Source organism: Bombina bombina, chromosome 1 (genome assembly GCF_027579735.1).
Source record: "Bombina bombina isolate aBomBom1 chromosome 1, aBomBom1.pri, whole genome shotgun sequence".
Lineage (NCBI taxonomy): Eukaryota > Metazoa > Chordata > Amphibia > Anura > Bombinatoridae > Bombina > Bombina bombina.
In genome coordinates, this window is record NC_069499.1 from 41309159 (window position 1) to 41328723 (window position 19565).

Consider the following 19565-nt stretch of genomic DNA (forward strand, 5'->3'; position numbering starts at 1 on the left):
CTTAAGGTAACCCTCTAACTTTTTATCCATTGGATCTGAAAAAGCACAGCTATCCTCCACCGGGATAGTGGTGCGCTTAGCCAGAGTAGAAACTGCTCCCTCCACCTTAGGGACCGTCTGCCATAAGTCCCGTGTGGTGGCGTCTATTGGAAACATTTTTCTAAATATAGGAGGGGGTGAAAAAGGCACACCGGGTCTATCCCACTCCTTGTTAACAATTTCTGTAAGCCTTTTAGGTATAGGAAAAACGTCAGTACACGCCGGTACCGCAAAATATTTATCCAGCCTACATATTTTCTCTGGAATTGCAACCGTGTTACAATCATTCAGAGCCGCTAATACCTCCCCTAGTAATACACGGAGGTTCTCAAGCTTAAATTTAAAATTTGAAATGTCTGAGTCCAGTTTACTTGGATCAGATCTGTCACCCACAGAATGAAGCTCTCCGTCCTCATGTTCTGCAAATTGTGACGCAGTATCAGACATGGCTCTATTATTATCAGTGCACTCTGTTCTTACCCCAGAGTGATCGCGTTTACCCCTAAATTCTGGCAATTTAGATAGTACTTCAGTCATAACAGTAGCCATGTCTTGCAAAGTGATTTGTATGGGCCGCCCTGATGTACTTGGCGCCACAATATCACGCACCTCCTGAGCGGGTGGCGAAGGTACTGACACGTGAGGAGAGTTAGTCGGCATAACTTCCCCCTCGTTGTCTGGTGATAATTTCTTTACATGTACAGATTGGCTTTTATTTAAAGTAGCATCAATGCAATTAGTACACAAATTTCTATTGGGCTCCACATTGGCCTTTAAACATAGTGAACAAAGAGATTCATCTGTGTCAGACATGTTTAAACAGACTAGCAATGAGACTAGCAAGCTTGGAAAATACTTTTCAAATAAATTTACAAGCAATATAAAAAACGCTACTGTGCCTTTAAGAAGCACAAAAAGCTGTCACAGTTGAAATAACAATAAACCAAATTAGTTATAGCAACCAAATTTTCACAGTAAATGTATTAAGTTAGCAAAGGATTGCACCCACCAGCAAATGGATGATTAACCCCTTAATACCCAAAAACGGATAACAATTTAATATTAACGTTTTTATCCCAGTCAAAACACACTATCACAGGTCTGCTGTGAGTGATTACCTCCCTCAAAACTAGTTTTGGAGACCCCTGAGCTCTGTAGAGACGTCCTGGATCATGGAGGAAGAAATAGGAAGACTGTGACTAAATTTTTACTGCGCAATAAAGCGCTAAAATAGGCCCCTCCCACTCATATTACAGTGGGGAAGCTCAGTAAACTGATTTTATTCAGAAACAAACGACAGCCATGTGGTAAAAATCATGCCCATAAAGTTTTATCACCAAGTACCTCAGAAAAAAACGATTAACATGCCAGTAAACGTTATAAAATGAAATTATGAAATGTTATTAATAAGCCTGTTGCTAGTCGCTTTCACTGCAGTGTAGGCTCAAATATTACTTAAATATAGACAGTATTTTCTTAGTGAAATTCCATTCCCCAGAAATACCTCAGAGTATACATACATACATATCAGCCTGATACCAGTCGCTACTACTGCATTTAAGGCTGCACTTACATTACATCGGTATTAGCAGTATTTTCTCAGTCAATTCCATTCCTTAGAAAATAATATACTGCAACATACCTCCTTGCAGGTGAGCCCTGCCTGCTATCCCCTGTTCTGAAGTTACCTCACTCCTCAGAATGGCCGAGAACAGCAAGTGGATCTTAGTTACGACCGCTAAGATCATAGACAAACTCAGGTAGATTCTTCTTCTAATGCTGCCTGAGAAGAAACAACACACTCCGGTGCCGTTTAAAATAACAAACTTTTGATTGAAGAAATAAAAACTAAGTTTAACAACCACAGTCCTCTCACACGTCCTATCTATTAGTTAGGTGCAAGAGAATGACTGGGTATGACGTAGAGGGGAGGAGCTATATAGCAGCTCTGCTTGGGTGATCCTCTTGCACTTCCTGTTAGGGAGGAGATATAATCCCATAAGTAATGGATGACCCGTGGACTGACTACACTTAACAGGAGAAAACAGAATTTATGCTTACCTGATAAATTACTTTCTCCAACGGTGTGTCCGGTCCACGGCGTCTTCCTTACTTGTGGGATATTCTCTTCCCCAACAGGAAATGGCAAAGAGTCCCAGCAAAGCTGGTCACATGATCCCTCCTAGGCTCCGCCCACCCCAGTCATTCGACCGACGGACAGGAGGAAATATATATAGGAGAAACCATATGATACCGTGGTGACTGTAGTTAGAGAAAATAACTCATCAGACCTGATTAAAAAACCAGGGCGGGCCGTAGATCGGACACACCGTTGGAGAAAGTTATTTATCAGGTAAGCATAAATTCTGTTTTCTCCAACATTGGTGTGTCCGGTCCACGGCGTCTTCCTTACTTGTGGGAACCAATACCAAAGCTTTAGGACACGGATGAAGGGAGGGAGCAAATCAGGTCACCTAAATGGAAGGCACCACGGCTTGCAAAACCTTTCTCCCAAAAATAGCCTCCGAAGAAGCAAAAGTATCAAATTTGTAAAATTTGGCAAAAGTGTGCAGTGAAGACCAAGTCGCTGTCTTACATATCTGGTCAACAGAAGCCTCGTTCTTGAAGGCCCATGTGGAAGCCACAGCCCTAGTGGAGTGAGCTGTGATTCTTTCAGGAGGCTGCCGTCCGGCAGTCTCATAAGCCAATCGGATAATGCTTTTAAGCCAAAAGGAAAGAGAGGTAGAAGTCGCTTTTTGACCTCTCCTTTTACCAGAATAAACAACAAACAAGGAAGATGTTTGTCTGAAATCTTTAGTAGCCTCTAAATAGAATTTTAGAGCATGGACTACGTCCAAATTGTGTAACAAACGTTCCTTCTTTGAAACTGGATTCGGACACAAAGAAGGTACAACTATCTCCTGGTTAATATTTTTGTTGGAAACAACTTTCGGAAGAAAACCAGGCTTAGTACGCAAAACCACCTTATCTGCATGGAACACCAGATAGGGCGGAGAACACTGCAGAGCAGATAACTCTGAAACTCTTCTAGCAGAAGAAATTGCAACCAAAAACAAAACTTTCCAAGATAATAACTTAATATCTACGGAATGTAAGGGTTCAAACGGAACCCCTTGAAGAACTGAAAGAACTAGATTTAGACTCCAGGGAGGAGTCAAAGGTCTGTAAACAGGCTTGATCCTAACCAGAGCCTGAACAAATGCTTGAACATCTGGCACAGCTGCCAGTCTTTTGTGAAGTAAAACAGATAAAGCAGAGATCTGTCCCTTCAGAGAACTTGCAGATAATCCTTTCTCCTCCCACTCATATTACAGTGGGGAAGCTCAGTAAACTGATTTTATTCAGAAACAAACGACAGCCATGTGGTAAAAATCATGCCCATAAAGTTTTATCACCAAGTACCTCAGAAAAAAACGATTAACATGCCAGTAAACGTTTTAAAATGAAATTATGAAATGTTATTAATTAGCCTGTTGCTAGTCGCTTTCACTGCAGTGTAGGCTCAAATATTACTTAAATATAGACAGTATTTTCTTAGTGAAATTCCATTCCCCAGAAATACCTCAGAGTATACATACATACATATCAGCCTGATACCAGTCGCTACTACTGCATTTAAGGCTGCACTTACATTACATCGGTATTAGCAGTATTTTCTCAGTCAATTCCATTCCTTAGAAAATAATATACTGCAACATACCTCCTTGCAGGTGAGCCCTGCCTGCTATCCCCTGTTTTGAAGTTACCTCACTCCTCAGAATGGCCGAGAACAGCAAGTGGATCTTAGTTACGACCGCTAAGATCATAGACAAACTCAGGTAGATTCTTCTTCTAATGCTGCCTGAGAAGAAACAACACACTCCGGTGCCGTTTAAAATAACAAACTTTTGATTGAAGAAATAAAAACTAAGTTTAACAACCACAGTCCTCTCACATGTCCTATCTATTAGTTAGGTGCAAGAGAATGACTGGGTATGACGTAGAGGGGAGGAGCTATATAGCAGCTCTGCTTGGGTGATCCTCTTGCACTTCCTGTTAGGGAGGAGATATAATCCCATAAGTAATGGATGACCCGTGGACTGACTACACTTAACAGGAGAAAACAGAATTTATGCTTACCTGATAAATTACTTTCTCCAACGGTGTGTCCGGTCCACGGCGTCTTCCTTACTTGTGGGATATTCTCTTCCCCAACAGGAAATGGCAAAGAGTCCCAGCAAAGCTGGTCACATGATCCCTCCTAGGCTCCGCCCACCCCAGTCATTCGACCGACGGACAGGAGGAAATATATATAGGAGAAACCATATGATACCGTGGTGACTGTAGTTAGAGAAAATAACTCATCAGACCTGATTAAAAAACCAGGGCGGGCCGTAGATCGGACACACCGTTGGAGAAAGTAATTTATCAGGTAAGCATAAATTCTGTTTTCTCCAACATTGGTGTGTCCGGTCCACGGCGTCTTCCTTACTTGTGGGAACCAATACCAAAGCTTTAGGACACGGATGAAGGGAGGGAGCAAATCAGGTCACCTAAATGGAAGGCACCACGGCTTGCAAAACCTTTCTCCCAAAAATAGCCTCCGAAGAAGCAAAAGTATCAAATTTGTAAAATTTGGCAAAAGTGTGCAGTGAAGACCAAGTCGCTGTCTTACATATCTGGTCAACAGAAGCCTCGTTCTTGAAGGCCCATGTGGAAGCCACAGCCCTAGTGGAGTGAGCTGTGATTCTTTCAGGAGGCTGCCGTCCGGCAGTCTCATAAGCCAATCGGATAATGCTTTTAAGCCAAAAGGAAAGAGAGGTAGAAGTCGCTTTTTGACCTCTCCTTTTACCAGAATAAACAACAAACAAGGAAGATGTTTGTCTGAAATCTTTAGTAGCCTCTAAATAGAATTTTAGAGCATGGACTACGTCCAAATTGTGTAACAAACGTTCCTTCTTTGAAACTGGATTCGGACACAAAGAAGGTACAACTATCTCCTGGTTAATATTTTTGTTGGAAACAACTTTCGGAAGAAAACCAGGCTTAGTACGCAAAACCACCTTATCTGCATGGAACACCAGATAGGGCGGAGAACACTGCAGAGCAGATAACTCTGAAACTCTTCTAGCAGAAGAAATTGCAACCAAAAACAAAACTTTCCAAGATAATAACTTAATATCTACGGAATGTAAGGGTTCAAACGGAACCCCTTGAAGAACTGAAAGAACTAGATTTAGACTCCAGGGAGGAGTCAAAGGTCTGTAAACAGGCTTGATCCTAACCAGAGCCTGAACAAATGCTTGAACATCTGGCACAGCTGCCAGTCTTTTGTGAAGTAAAACAGATAAAGCAGAGATCTGTCCCTTCAGAGAACTTGCAGATAATCCTTTCTCCAAACCTTCTTGTAGAAAGGATAGAATCTTAGGAATTTTTATCTTGTTCCATGGGAATCCTTTAGATTCACACCAACAGATATATTTTTTCCATATTTTATGGTAAATTTTTCTAGTTACAGGCTTTCTAGCCTGAATCAGAGTATCTATTACAGAATCTGAAAACCCACGCTTTGATAAAATCAAGCGTTCAATCTCCAAGCCGTCAGTTGGAGGGAAACCAGATTCGGATGTTCGAATGGACCCTGAACAAGAAGGTCCTGTCTCAAAGGTAGCTTCCATGGTGGAGCCGATGACATATTCACCAGGTCTGCATACCAAGTCCTGCGTGGCCACGCAGGAGCTATCAAGATCACCGAGGCCCTCTCCTGATTGATCCTGGCTACCAGCCTGGGGATGAGAGGAAACGGTGGGAATACATAAGCTAGGTTGAAGGTCCAAGGTGCTACTAGTGCATCTACTAGGGTCGCCTTGGGATCCCTGGCTCTGGACCCGTAGCAAGGAACCTTGAAGTTCTGACGAGACGCCATCAGATCCATGTCTGGAATGCCCCATAATTGAGTTATTTGGGCAAAGATTTCCGGATGGAGTTCCCACTCCCCCGGATGGAATGTCTGACGACTCAGAAAATCCGCTTCCCAATTTTCCACTCCTGGGATGTGGATCGCAGACAAGTGGCAGGAGTGATCCTCCGCCCATTGAATTATCTTGGTCACTTCTTTCATCGCCAGGGAAGTCCTTGTTCCCCCCTGATGATTGATATATGCAACGGTCGTCATGTTTTCTGACTGAAACCTTATGAATTTGGCCTTTGCTAGTTGAGGCCAAGCTCTGAGAGCATTGAATATCGCTCTCAGTTCCAGAATGTTTATCGGGAGAAGAGACTCTTCCCGAGACCATAGACCCTGAGCTTTCAGGGATTCCCAGACCGCGCCCCAGCCCACTAGGCTGGCGTCGGTCGTGACAATGACCCACTCTGGTCTGCGGAAGCTCATTCCCTGTGACAGATTGTCCAGGGTCAGCCACCAAAGGAGTGAATCTCTGGTCTTTTGATCTACTTGAATCGTCGGAGACAAGTCTGTATAATCCCCATTCCACTGTCTGAGCATGCACAGTTGTAATGGTCTTAGATGAATTCGTGCAAAAGGAGCTATGTCCATTGTTGCAACCATCAATCCTATTACTTCCATGCACTGCGCTATGGAAGGACGAGGAACAGAATGAAGTACTTGACAAGAGCTTAGAAGTTTTGATTTTCTGACCTCTGTCAGAAAAATCCTCATTTCTAAGGAATCTATTATTGTTCCCAAGAAGGGAACTCTTGTTGACGGGGACAGATAACTTTTTTCTTTGTTCACCTTCCATCCGTGAGATCTGAGAAAGGCTAGGACGATGTCCGTATGAGCCTTTGCTTTTGACAGGGACGACGCTTGAATCAGGATGTCGTCCAAGTAAGGTACTACTGCAATGCCCCTTGGTCTTAGAACTGCTAGAAGGGACCCTAGTACCTTTGTGAAAATCCTTGGAGCAGTGGCTAATCCAAATGGAAGTGCCACAAACTGGTAATGCTTGTCCAGAAAAGCGAACCTTAGGAACTGATGATGTTTCTTGTGGATAGGAATATGTAGGTACGCATCCTTTAAATCCACGGTAGTCATAAATTGATTTTCCTGGATAGTAGGTAGGATCGTTCGAATAGTTTCCATTTTGAACGATGGTACCCTGAGAAATTTGTTTAGGATCTTTAGATCCAAAATTGGTCTGAATGTTCCCTCTTTTTTGGGAACTATGAACAGATTGGAATAAAATCCCATTCCTTGTTCTCTTATTGGAACTGGATGTATCACTCCCATCTTTAACAGGTCTTCTACACAATGTAAGAATGCCTGTCTCTTTATTTGGTTTGAAGATAATTGAGACCTGTGGAACCTTCCCCTTGGGGGTAGTTCCTTGAATTCCAGGAGATAACCTTGAGAAACTATTTCTAGCGCCCAAGGATCCTGAACATCTCTTGCCCAAGCCTGAGCAAAGAGAGAAAGTCTGCCCCCCACTAGATCCGGTCCCGGATCGGGGGCTATCCCTTCATGCTGTTTTGGTAGCAGTGGTAGGCTTCTTGGCCTGCTTACCCTTGTTCCAGCCTTGCATTGGTTTCCAGGCTGGTTTGGGTTGTGAAGTATTACCCTCTTGCTTAGAGGATACAGAATTAGAGACTGGTCCGTTTCTGCGAAAGGGATGAAAATTAGGCTTATTATTAGCCTTAAAAGACCTATCCTGTGGGAGGGCGTGGCCCTTTCCCCCAGTGATGTCTGAAATAATCTCTTTCAAATCAGGTCCAAATAATGTTTTACCTTTGAAAGGAATGTTAAGCAATTTTGACTTGGAAGACACATCCGCTGACCAAGACTTTAGCCAAAGCACTCTGCGCGCCACGACAGCAAACCCTGAATTTTTCGCCGCTAATCTAGCTAATTGCAAAGCGGCATCTAAAACAAAAGAGTTAGCCAATTTAAGTGCTTGAACTCTGTCCATAACCTCCTCATACGAAGATTCTTTACTGAGCGATTTTTCTAGTTCCTCGAACCAGAAACACGCTGCCGTAGTGACAGGAACAATGCATGAAATTGGTTGTAGAAGGTAACCTTGCTGTACAAAAATCTTTTTAAGCAAACCCTCTAATTTCTTATCCATAGGATCTTTGAAAGCACAACTATCTTCGATAGGAATAGTAGTGCATTTGTTTAGAGTAGAAACCGCCCCCTCGACCTTGGGGACTGTCTGCCATAAGTCCTTTCTGGGGTCGACTATAGGAAATAATTTCTTAAATATAGGGGGGGGGACAAAAGGTATGCCGGGCCTTTCCCACTCTTTATTTACTATGTCCGCCACCCGCTTGGGTATAGGAAAAGCGTCGGGGGGCACCGGAACCTCTAGGAACTTGTCCATCTTACATAATTTCTCTGGAATTACCAAATTGTCACAATCATCCAGAGTAGATAACACCTCCTTAAGCAGTGCGCGGAGATGTTCTAATTTAAATTTAAATGTCACAACATCAGGTTCAGCTTGATGAGAAATTTTTCCTGAATCTGAAATTTCTCCATCAGACAAAACCTCCCTCATGGCCCCTTGAGATTGGTGTGAGGGTATGTCAGAACAGTTATCATCAGCGTCCTCTTGCTCTTCAGTGTTTAAAACAGAGCAATCGCGCTTTCTCTGATAAGTAGGCATTTTGGATAAAAGATTTGCTATGGAGTTATCCATTACAGCCGTTAATTGTTGCATGGTAATAAGTATTGGCGCACTAGATGTACTAGGGGCCTCCTGTGTGGGCATAACTGGTGTAGACACAGTAGGGGATGATGTAGTATCATGTTTACTCCCCTCATTTGAGGAATCATCTTGGGCAATATCATTATCTGTTGCATTACTGTCCTTACTTTGTTTGGACACTATGGCACAATTATCACATAAATTTATATGGGGAGACACATTGGCTTTCATACATATAGAACATAGCTTATCTGATGGTACAGACATGTTAAACAGGCTTAAACTTGTCAACAAAGCACAAAAAACGTTTTAAAATAAAACCGTTACTGTCACTTTAAATTTCAAACTGAAAACACTTTATTACTGAATATGTGAAAAAGTATGAAGGAATTGTCCAAAATTTCACCACAGTGTCTTAAAGCATTAAAAGTATTGCACACCAAATTTCAGAGCTTTAACCCTTAAATTAACGGAATCGGAGCCGTTTTTACATTTAACCCCTATACAGTCCCAGAATGAGGCTCTGTCTATAACTAAAAAGGCCCCCATCTGAAAAAGGTGTCCAACATAGTGCCTGCCGTTTTTCTAAACGTTCCCCAAGATTATAATACCAATAATTAGTTAGAATCTGCATAATATGCCTAGTAAAGCAATTGTTTTAGCCCAGAAAAATGTCTACCAGTTTTTAAGCCCTTTTTGAAGCCCTTTATTCTTTTATGTTTAACTAAGAAAATGGCTTACCGGTCCCCATGAGGGGAAATGACAGCCTTCCAGCATTACATGGTCTTGTTAGAAATATGGCTAGTCATACCTTAAGCAGAAAAGACTGCTAACTGTTTCCCCCAACTGAAGTTACTTCATCTCAACAGTCCTGTGTGGAAACAGCAATCGATTTTAGTTACTGTCTGCTAAAATCATCTTCCTCTTACAAACAGAAATCTTCATCCTTTTCTGTTTCAGAGTAAATAGTACATACCAGCACTATTTTAAAATAACAAACACTTGATAGAAGAATAAAACTACATTTAAACACCAAAAAACTCTTAACCATCTCCGTGGAGATGTCGCCTGTGCAACGGCAAAGAGAATGACTGGGGTGGGCGGAGCCTAGGAGGGATCATGTGACCAGCTTTGCTGGGACTCTTTGCCATTTCCTGTTGGGGAAGAGAATATCCCACAAGTAAGGAAGACGCCGTGGACCAGACACACCAATGTTGGAGAAATAACCGTTCACAGAGCATCTTCCTTTTTTACATAGAGATATTCAGGTGATATTTTCATGTCAGCTTTTACAGTTATGCTGCATCATTTTCAAGTGATTTAGCATATGGGTATTATGTCCCATTGTTATTTCCTTACTGTACTATGGAGCAAACTGGTGCGGCTCCGAATTTTGGTTTGTCAGCTGATCATCTAGAAGGGTGATCCTCTGTTACTGTAAGGTAATACAATGTTAATTTTCCATTATTCTCTCCAAGTATTGGTGATTGGTTTATGGATAGATATAAGATAAAGAAGCAGGTATATGTACACAATGTGATAAAGTAATGAGATCTGATTATACCTACAAGCTCAACCCATTTTATTAGGTTGTGGCTGCAAAACACAAAATCAGCTAATTCATATACACAAATAAGCCTTAAAAAGCAAATCTCATACATTTTATACTCTGCAGCTGGTAAAAAAAGTAATTGGAAACACATTAAGAGAAAAACTATTTTATAGTATACTGTCCCTTTAAGATTGTGACCCCTTGTTTTGGCATTTGTTTTTTTTTTTTTGTGGAAAATGCTTTCAGCTTCCACTTTATTAAGTCCGTTCATATATTAGTTCCTGAAAATATTTAAATAAGATCTTTATCTGTAGAATATAGTTACGTACGTACCTCAGGATGGTATAAAGGCTCATATGGTGCAATTGGATTCTGATTAAATGTGGCTAAAAGTGACAGAACGGGATCACGGTGAGCACCTCTGCGTGGTCTGTATATCACCTGTCCTTCACTTGGAGGATCATATTCCTTAACGAAAAGAAAATAATTTGATGCCACTTTCTTTCAGTATTTATACCCCTATAGAGTACACAGGACGTGAGCAGCTATTGCACTATATATTACACAGCACGTGAGGGGGTACTGCACTACATATTACACAGCACGTGAGGAGGTACTGAACTACATATTACACAGGGCGTGAGGGGGTACTGCACTACATATTACACAGGGCGTGAGGGGGTACTGCACTACATATTACACAGCACGTGAGGGGGTACTGCACTACATATTACACAGCACTACATATTACACAGCACGTGAGGGGGTACTGCACTACATATTACACAGGACGTGAGGGGGTACTGCACTACATATTACACAGCACGTGAGGGGGTACTGCACTACATATTACACAGCACGTGAGGGGGTACTGCACTACATATTACACAGCACGTGAGGGGGTACTGCACTACATATTACACAGCACGTGAGGGGGTACTGTACTACATATTACCCAGGACGTGAGGGGGTACTGCACTACATATTACACAGCACGTGAGGGGGTACTGCACTACATATTACACAGCACATGAGGGGGTACTGCACTACATATTACACAGGACGTGAGGGGGTACTGCACTACATATTACACAGCACGTGAGGGGGTACTGCACTACATATTACACAGCACGTGAGGGGGTACTGCACTACATATTACACAGCACGTGAGGGGGTACTGCACTACATATTACACAGGACGTGAGGGGGTACTGCACTACATATTACACAGCACGTGAGGGGGTACTGCACTACATATTACACAGCACGTGAGGGGGTACTGCACTACATATTACACAGCACGTGAGGGGGTACTGCACTACATATTACACAGGACGTGAGGGGGTACTGCACTACATATTACACAGCACGTGAGGGGGTACTGCACTACATATTACACAGCACATGAGGAGGTATTGCACTACATAATACACAGCAAGTGAGGGGGTACTGCACTACATATTACACAGCACGTGAGGAGGTACTGCACTACATATTACACAGGGCGTGAGGGGGTACTGCACTACATATTACACAGCACGTGAGGGGGTACTGCACTACATATTACACAGGGCGTGAGGGGGTACTGCACTACATATTACACAGGGCGTGAGGGGGTACTGCACTACATATTACACAGCACGTGAGGGGGTACTGCACTACATATTACACAGCACTACATATTACACAGCACGTGAGGGGGGTACTGCACTACATATTACACAGGACGTGAGGGGGTACTGCACTACATATTACACAGCACGTGAGGGGGTACTGCACTACATATTACACAGCACGTGAGGGGGTACTGCACTACATATTACACAGCACGTGAGGGGGTACTGCACTACATATTACACAGCACGTGAGGGGGTACTGTACTACATATTACCCAGGACGTGAGGGGGTACTGCACTACATATTACACAGCACGTGAGGGGGTACTGCACTACATATTACACAGCACATGAGGGGGTACTGCACTACATATTACACAGGACGTGAGGGGGTACTGCACTACATATTACACAGCACGTGAGGGGGTACTGCACTACATATTACACAGCACGTGAGGGGGTACTGCACTACATATTACACAGCACGTGAGGGGGTACTGCACTACATATTACACAGGACGTGAGGGGGTACTGCACTACATATTACACAGCACGTGAGGGGGTACTGCACTACATATTACACAGCACGTGAGGGGGTACTGCACTACATATTACACAGCACGTGAGGGGGTACTGCACTACATATTACACAGCACGTGAGGGGGTACTGCACTACATATTACACAGCACGTGAGGGGGTACTGCACTACATATTACACAGCACATGAGGAGGTATTGCACTACATAATACACAGCAAGTGAGGGGGTACTGCACTACATATTACACAGCACGTGAGGAGGTACTGCACTACATATTACACAGGACCTGAGGGGGTATTGCACTACATATTACACAGGACCTGAGGGGGTACTGCACTACATATTACACAGCACGTGAGGGGGTACTGCACTACATATTACACAGGACGTGAGGGGGTACTGCACTACATATTACACAGCACGTGAGGAGGTACTGCACTACATATTACACAGCACGTGAGGAGGTATTGCACTACATATTACACAGCACGTGAGGGGGTACTGCACTACATATTACACAGCACGTGAGGGGGTACTGCACTACATATTACACAGCACGTGAGGGGGTACTGCACTACATATTACACAGGGCGTGAGGGGGTACTGCACTACATATTACACAGCGCATGAGGGGGTACTGCACTACATATTACACAGCGCGTGAGGGGGTACTGCACTACATATTACACAGCACGTGAGGGGGTACTGCACTACATATTACACAGGATGTGAGGGGGTACTGCACTAAATATTACACAGCACGTGAGGGGGTACTGAACTACATATTACACAGCACGTGAGGGGGTATTGCACTACATATTACACAGCACGTGAGGGGGTACTGCACTACATATTACACAGCACGTGAGGGGGTACTGCACTACATATTACACAGCACGTGAGGGGGTACTGCACTACATATTACACAGCACTACATATTACACAGCACGTGAAGGGGTACTGCACTACATATTACACAGGACGTGAGGGGGTACTGCACTACATATTACACAGCACGTGAGGGGGTACTGCACTACATATTACACAGCACGTGAGGGGGTACTGCACTACATATTACACAGCACGTGAGGGGGTACTGTACTACATATTACACAGGACGTGAGGGGGTACTGCACTACATATTACACAGCACGTGAGGGGGTACTGCACTACATATTACACAGCACATGAGGGGGTACTGCACTACATATTACACAGGACGTGAGGGGGTACTGCACTACATATTACACAGCACGTGAGGGGGTATTGCACTACATATTACACAGCACGTGAGGGGGTACTGCACTACATATTACACAGCACGTGAGGGGGTACTGCACTACATATTACACAGCACGTGAGGGGGTAATGCACTACATATTACACAGGACATGAGGGGGTACTGCACTACATATTACACAGGGCGTGAGGGGGTACTGCACTACATATTACACAGCACGTGAGGGGGTACTGCACTACATATTACACAGCACGTGAGGGGGTACTGCACTACATATTACACAGCACGTGAGGAGGTACTGCACTACATATTACACAGCACGTGAGGAGGTATTGCACTACATATTACACAGCACGTGAGGGGGTACTGCACTACATATTACACAGCACGTGAGGGGGTACTGCACTACATATTACACAGCACGTGAGGGGGTACTGCACTACATATTACACAGGGCGTGAGGGGGTACTGCACTACATATTACACAGCGCGTGAGGGGGTACTGCACTACATATTACACAGCGCGTGAGGGGGTACTGCACTACATATTACACAGGATGTGAGGGGGTACTGCACTACATATTACACAGGATGTGAGGGGGTACTGCACTACATATTACACAGGATGTGAGGGGGTACTGCACTACATATTACACAGGATGTGAGGGGGTACTGCACTACATATTACACAGCAAGTGAGGGGGTACTGCACTATATATTGCACAGCACCTGAGGAGGTACTGCACTACATATTACACAGCACTACATATTACACAGCACGTGAAGGGGTACTGCACTACATATTACACAGGACGTGAGGGGGTACTGCACTACATATTACACAACACGTGAGGGGGTACTGCACTACATATTACACAGCACGTGAGGGGGTACTGTACTACATATTACACAGGACGTGAGGGGGTACTGCACTACATATTACACAGCACGTGAGGGGGTACTGCACTACATATTACACAGCACATGAGGGGGTACTGCACTACATATTACACAGGACGTGAGGGGGTACTGCACTACATATTACACAGCACGTGAGGGGGTATTGCACTACATATTACACAGCACGTGAGGGGGTACTGCACTACATATTACACAGCACGTGAGGGGGTACTGCACTACATATTACACAGCACCTGAGGGGGTACTGCACTACATATTACACAGGACCTGAGGGGGTATTGCACTACATATTACACAGCATGTGAGGAGGTACTGCACTACATATTGCACAGCACGTGAGGGGGTACTGCACTACATATTACACAGCAAGTGAGGGGGTACTGCACTACATATTACACAGCACATGAGGGGGTACTGCACTACATATTACACAGGACGTGAGGGGGTACTGCACTACATATTACACAGCAAGTGAGGGGGTACTGCACTACATATTACACAGCACGTGAGGGGTTACTGCACTACATATTACACAGCACATGAGGAGGTATTGCACTACATATTACACAGCACGTGAGGGGGTACTGCACTACATATTACACAGCACGTGAGGGGGTACTGCACTACATATTACACAGCACATGAGGAGGTATTGCACTACATATTACACAGCACGTGAGGGGGGTACTGCACTACATATTACACAGCACGTGAGGGGGTACTGCACTACATATTACACAGCACGTGAGGGGGTACTGCACTACATATTACACAGCACGTGAGGGGGTACTGCACTACATATTACACAGGACGTGAGGGGGTACTGCACTACATATTACACAGCAAGTGAGGGGGTACTGCACTACATATTACACAGCACGTGAGGGGGTACTGCACTACATATTACACAGGACGTGAGGGGGTACTGCACTACATATTACACAGCAAGTGAGGGGGTACTGCACTACATATTACACAGCACGTGAGGAGGTACTGCACTACATATTACACAGCAAGTGAGGGGGTACTGCACTACATATTACACAGAAAGTGAGGGGGTACTGCACTACATATTACACAGCACGTGAGGGGGTACAGCACAATATAGTACACACGGAGTGAGGGGGCATAAAACAATACAGGGAGCCTTGGATTGGTAGAAATAGCAAGAAGCTGCACATCAGGTCAGACAAACACTATCAGACAATAATACAGCTGGCTGCTGTGCCCAGGTGTGACACTATGTTGCCGTGGGACTATACCATTTCTCAGATAATTTTGAGAGTACTTAGAAGAGAACAAAGAGACCAACTGCAAGATATTTTAAGACCTGGGAAAGCAGATCTAGGTCAGCTCTACAGAACTTGGTGGCATTTTACAAATAAATAATAATATTCTAGGTACAGTGACAAACTGTAGTTCAGCTTTTCTTTATGGTTTTTATTGTAAGCGCTATTTGTGTGTGTTGGGTTCTGTTTTATAGTTTTAAAAAAAATGTATATATTTTTTTATATTTGGATTTATGAATGTTGATGAATGAATGTTTTTATAAATACCAAATACAATGTGTTTTGGAACGTTAGTTTAATTTTGACATTCATTTCCCATTAAATACAAATTCGGTACAGGTTACTTGTGTAAAATTGCTATAATGGCTGCTGCCATACGTAGTACTCAAAACCCGTGCATGTTCTCTTAAAAACATAATTTATGCTTACTTGATAAATTTATTTCTCTTGTAATGTATCCAGTCCACGGATCATCCATTACTTGTGGGATATTCTCCTTCCCAACAGGAAGTTGCAAGAGGATCACCCACAGCAGAGCTGCTATATAGCTCCTCCCCTCACTGCCATATCCAGTCATTCGACCGAAACAAGCCAAGAAAGGAGAAACCATAGGGTGCAGTGGTGACTGTAGTTTAATTAAAATTTAGACCTGCCTTAAAAGGACAGGGCGGGCCGTGGACTGGATACACTACAAGAGAAATAAATTTATCAGGTAAGCATAAATTATGTTTTCTCTTGTTAAGTGTATCCAGTCCACGGATCATCCATTACTTGTGGGACACCAATACCAAAGCTAAAGTACACGGATGATGGGAGGGACAAGGCAGGAACTTAAACGGAAGGAACCACTGCCTGTAGAACCTTTCTCCCAAAAACAGCCTCCGAAAAAGCAAAAGTATCAAATTTGTAAAATTTTGAAAAAGTATGAAGCGAAGACCAAGTCGCAGCCTTGCAAATCTGTTCAACAGAAGCCTCATTTTTAAAGGCCCAGGTGGAAGCCACAGCTCTAGTGGAATGAGCTGTAATCCTTTCAGGGGGCTGCTGTCCAGCAGTCTCATAGGCTAAACGGATTATACTCCGAAGCCAAAAAGAAAGAGAGGTTGCCTAAGCCTTTTGACCTCTCCTCTGTCCAGAGTAAACAACAAACAGGGTAGATGTTTGACGAAATCTTTAGTAGCCTGTAAGTAAAACTTCAAGGCACGGACTACGTCCAGATTATGTAAGAGACGTTCCTTCTTTGAAGAAGGATTAGGACAAAATGATGGAACAACAATCTCTTGATTGATATTCTTGTTAGAAACCACCTTGGGTAAAAACCCAGGTTTTGTACGCAGAACTACTTTATCTGAATGAAAGATCAGATAAGGAGAATCACAATGTAAGGCAGATAACTCAGAGACTCTTCGAGCCGAGGAAATAGCCATCAGAAAAAGAACTTTCCATGATAGAAGTTTGATATCAATAGAATGAACCAAGTTTAAGCTCCATGGAGGAGCAACAGGTTTAAACACAGGCTTAATTCTAACTAAAGCCTGACAAAATGCCTGAACGTCTGGAACTTCTGCCAGACGCTTGTGTAAAAGAATAGACAGAGCAGAAATCTGTCCCTTTAAAGAACTAGCTGATAATCCTTTGTCCAAACCCTCTTGGAGGAAGGATAATATCCTAGGAATCCTAACCCTACTCCATGAGTAATTCTTGGATTCACACCAATGAAGATATTTACGCCATATCTTGTGATAGATTTTCCTGGTGACAGGCTTTCGTGCCTGTATTAAGGTATCAATGACTGACTCGGAGAAGCCACACTTTGATAGAATCAAGCATTCAATCTCCATGCAGTCAGTCTCAGACAAATTAGATTCGGATGATTGAAAGGACCTTGTATGAGAAGGTCTTGTCTCAGAGGCAGAGTCCATGGTGGAAAGGATGACATGTCCACTAGGTCTGCATACCAGGTCCTGCGTGGCCACGCAGGCGCTATCAGAATCACCGATGCCCTCTCATGTCTGATTTTGGCAAGCAGTCGAGGGAGCAGAGGAAACGGTGGAAACACATAAGCCAGGTTGAAGAACCAAGGAGCTGCTAGAGCATCTATCAGCGTCGCTTCTGGGTCCCTGGACCTGGATCCGTAACAAGGAAGCTTGGCGTTCTGGCGAGACGCCATGAGATCCAGTTCTGGTTTGCCCCAACGATGAACACCACTCTCCTCTTACTACCTCCATCTTTGTTGAGAGTTGTAAGAGAATGACTGGATATGGCAGTGAGGGGAGGAGCTATATAGCAGCTCTGCTGTGGGTGATCCTCTTGCAACTTCCTGTTGGGAAGGAGAATATCCCACAAGTAATGGATGATCCGTGGACTGGATACACTTAACAAGAGAAAAGGACACCAAACACTAAATACATTTCATGCATCTCACTCTAATTATGGGTGGCACCATTTTGTAACCTAGGTTTCACTGAAGGTATCGGAAAGAAAGTTGCTGCCCATGTGCAAACACATCAACAATGGAATGTAATGAAAGCTAAATTTCAGCACCACTGACTAGCAGCAGGTCTACGATGAGCTCATACAATGTATTAAGGGCTAGATTACAAGTGTAGCGTTAAATTACTGCGCCCGCAAACAGGCAAATTTTTCCGTTTGCGGGCGCAAGATAATTAACCAGCCATTGCAAGCTCGCTGTAGCAATTAGCGCTTATAAAATTAACTAGAGATCAGATCTCTGGTTAATTTTATAAATGTGCCCCAAATGTCCCCAAAATACAGCCAAGCTTCCCAGCAATGCAAACTTGTAATACCAGTGCCCATTAGCGTGTGCTGTTATTTCACAGTGGAGTGCAAATATAGCTTTTATGAAAGCAATATTTAGCGCTCCACTTGTAATCTAGCCCTTAGTGTTTAATGTCCCTCTGATTGATTTTATGGACTTAACTCTGCTAAACCAATAAGAAATACCAACATTATGGATCTGCGTATACCACCTTATAGTCAGAACAATTAACACTAACCAATAAAGCCTTGCATAGCAGTTGACTGCCTTGAGAAAGCATATTAAAGAAATGCACTAGCTGTTTGACCAACCACTCTACATATTGCTATACTGGTACGGAACACTGGTATTTTTAAATTGTAGACTTTGTATTTCATGGGTAATTGTGGTCACATGACTAGTCGCAAATGACACAATTATTATGCATGCGGATAAATTAAAAATGTAGCATTCATTTCACGGAGCAGCGGAATTTGACTATTTTTAATGCAGAATTTATTAGTGTTAAAGGCACATGAAACCCAAACTTTTTCTTTCATGATTCAGATAGAGAATACAATTTTAAACAACTTTCCGATTTACTTCTATTATCTAATTTGTTTCATTCTCTTGGTATCATTTGTTGAAGGAGCAGCAATGCACTACTCGTTTCTAACTGAACACATGGATGAGCCAATCACAATCAATATATATATGCAGCCACCAATCAGCAGCTAGAACCTAGGTTCTCTGCTGCTCCTGGGCTTGTCTAGATAAACCTTTCAGCAAAGGATAACAAGAGAAGGAATCAAATTAAAACAAAAATGTATGTTTACCTGATAGATTTATTTTTTTCTAGTACACGGAATCATCAATTACTGTGGGGAATATCACTCCTGGCCAGCAGGAGGAGGCAAAGAGCACAACAGCAAATAACACAAGGTGTA

General features: G+C 43.3%; 1 protein-coding gene across 1 annotated transcript in view; it reads right to left on the reverse strand.

The window, feature by feature from the left end:
• KIAA0586 (KIAA0586 ortholog) overlaps positions 1-19565 on the reverse strand; it is a 307808-nt gene that overhangs the window by 30295 nt on the left and 257948 nt on the right. Inside the window, exon 27 of the mRNA XM_053705342.1 lies at positions 10591-10725. Within this exon, the coding sequence (XP_053561317.1) occupies positions 10591-10725 (135 nt within the window). The remainder of the gene's footprint in view (positions 1-10590; positions 10726-19565) is intronic.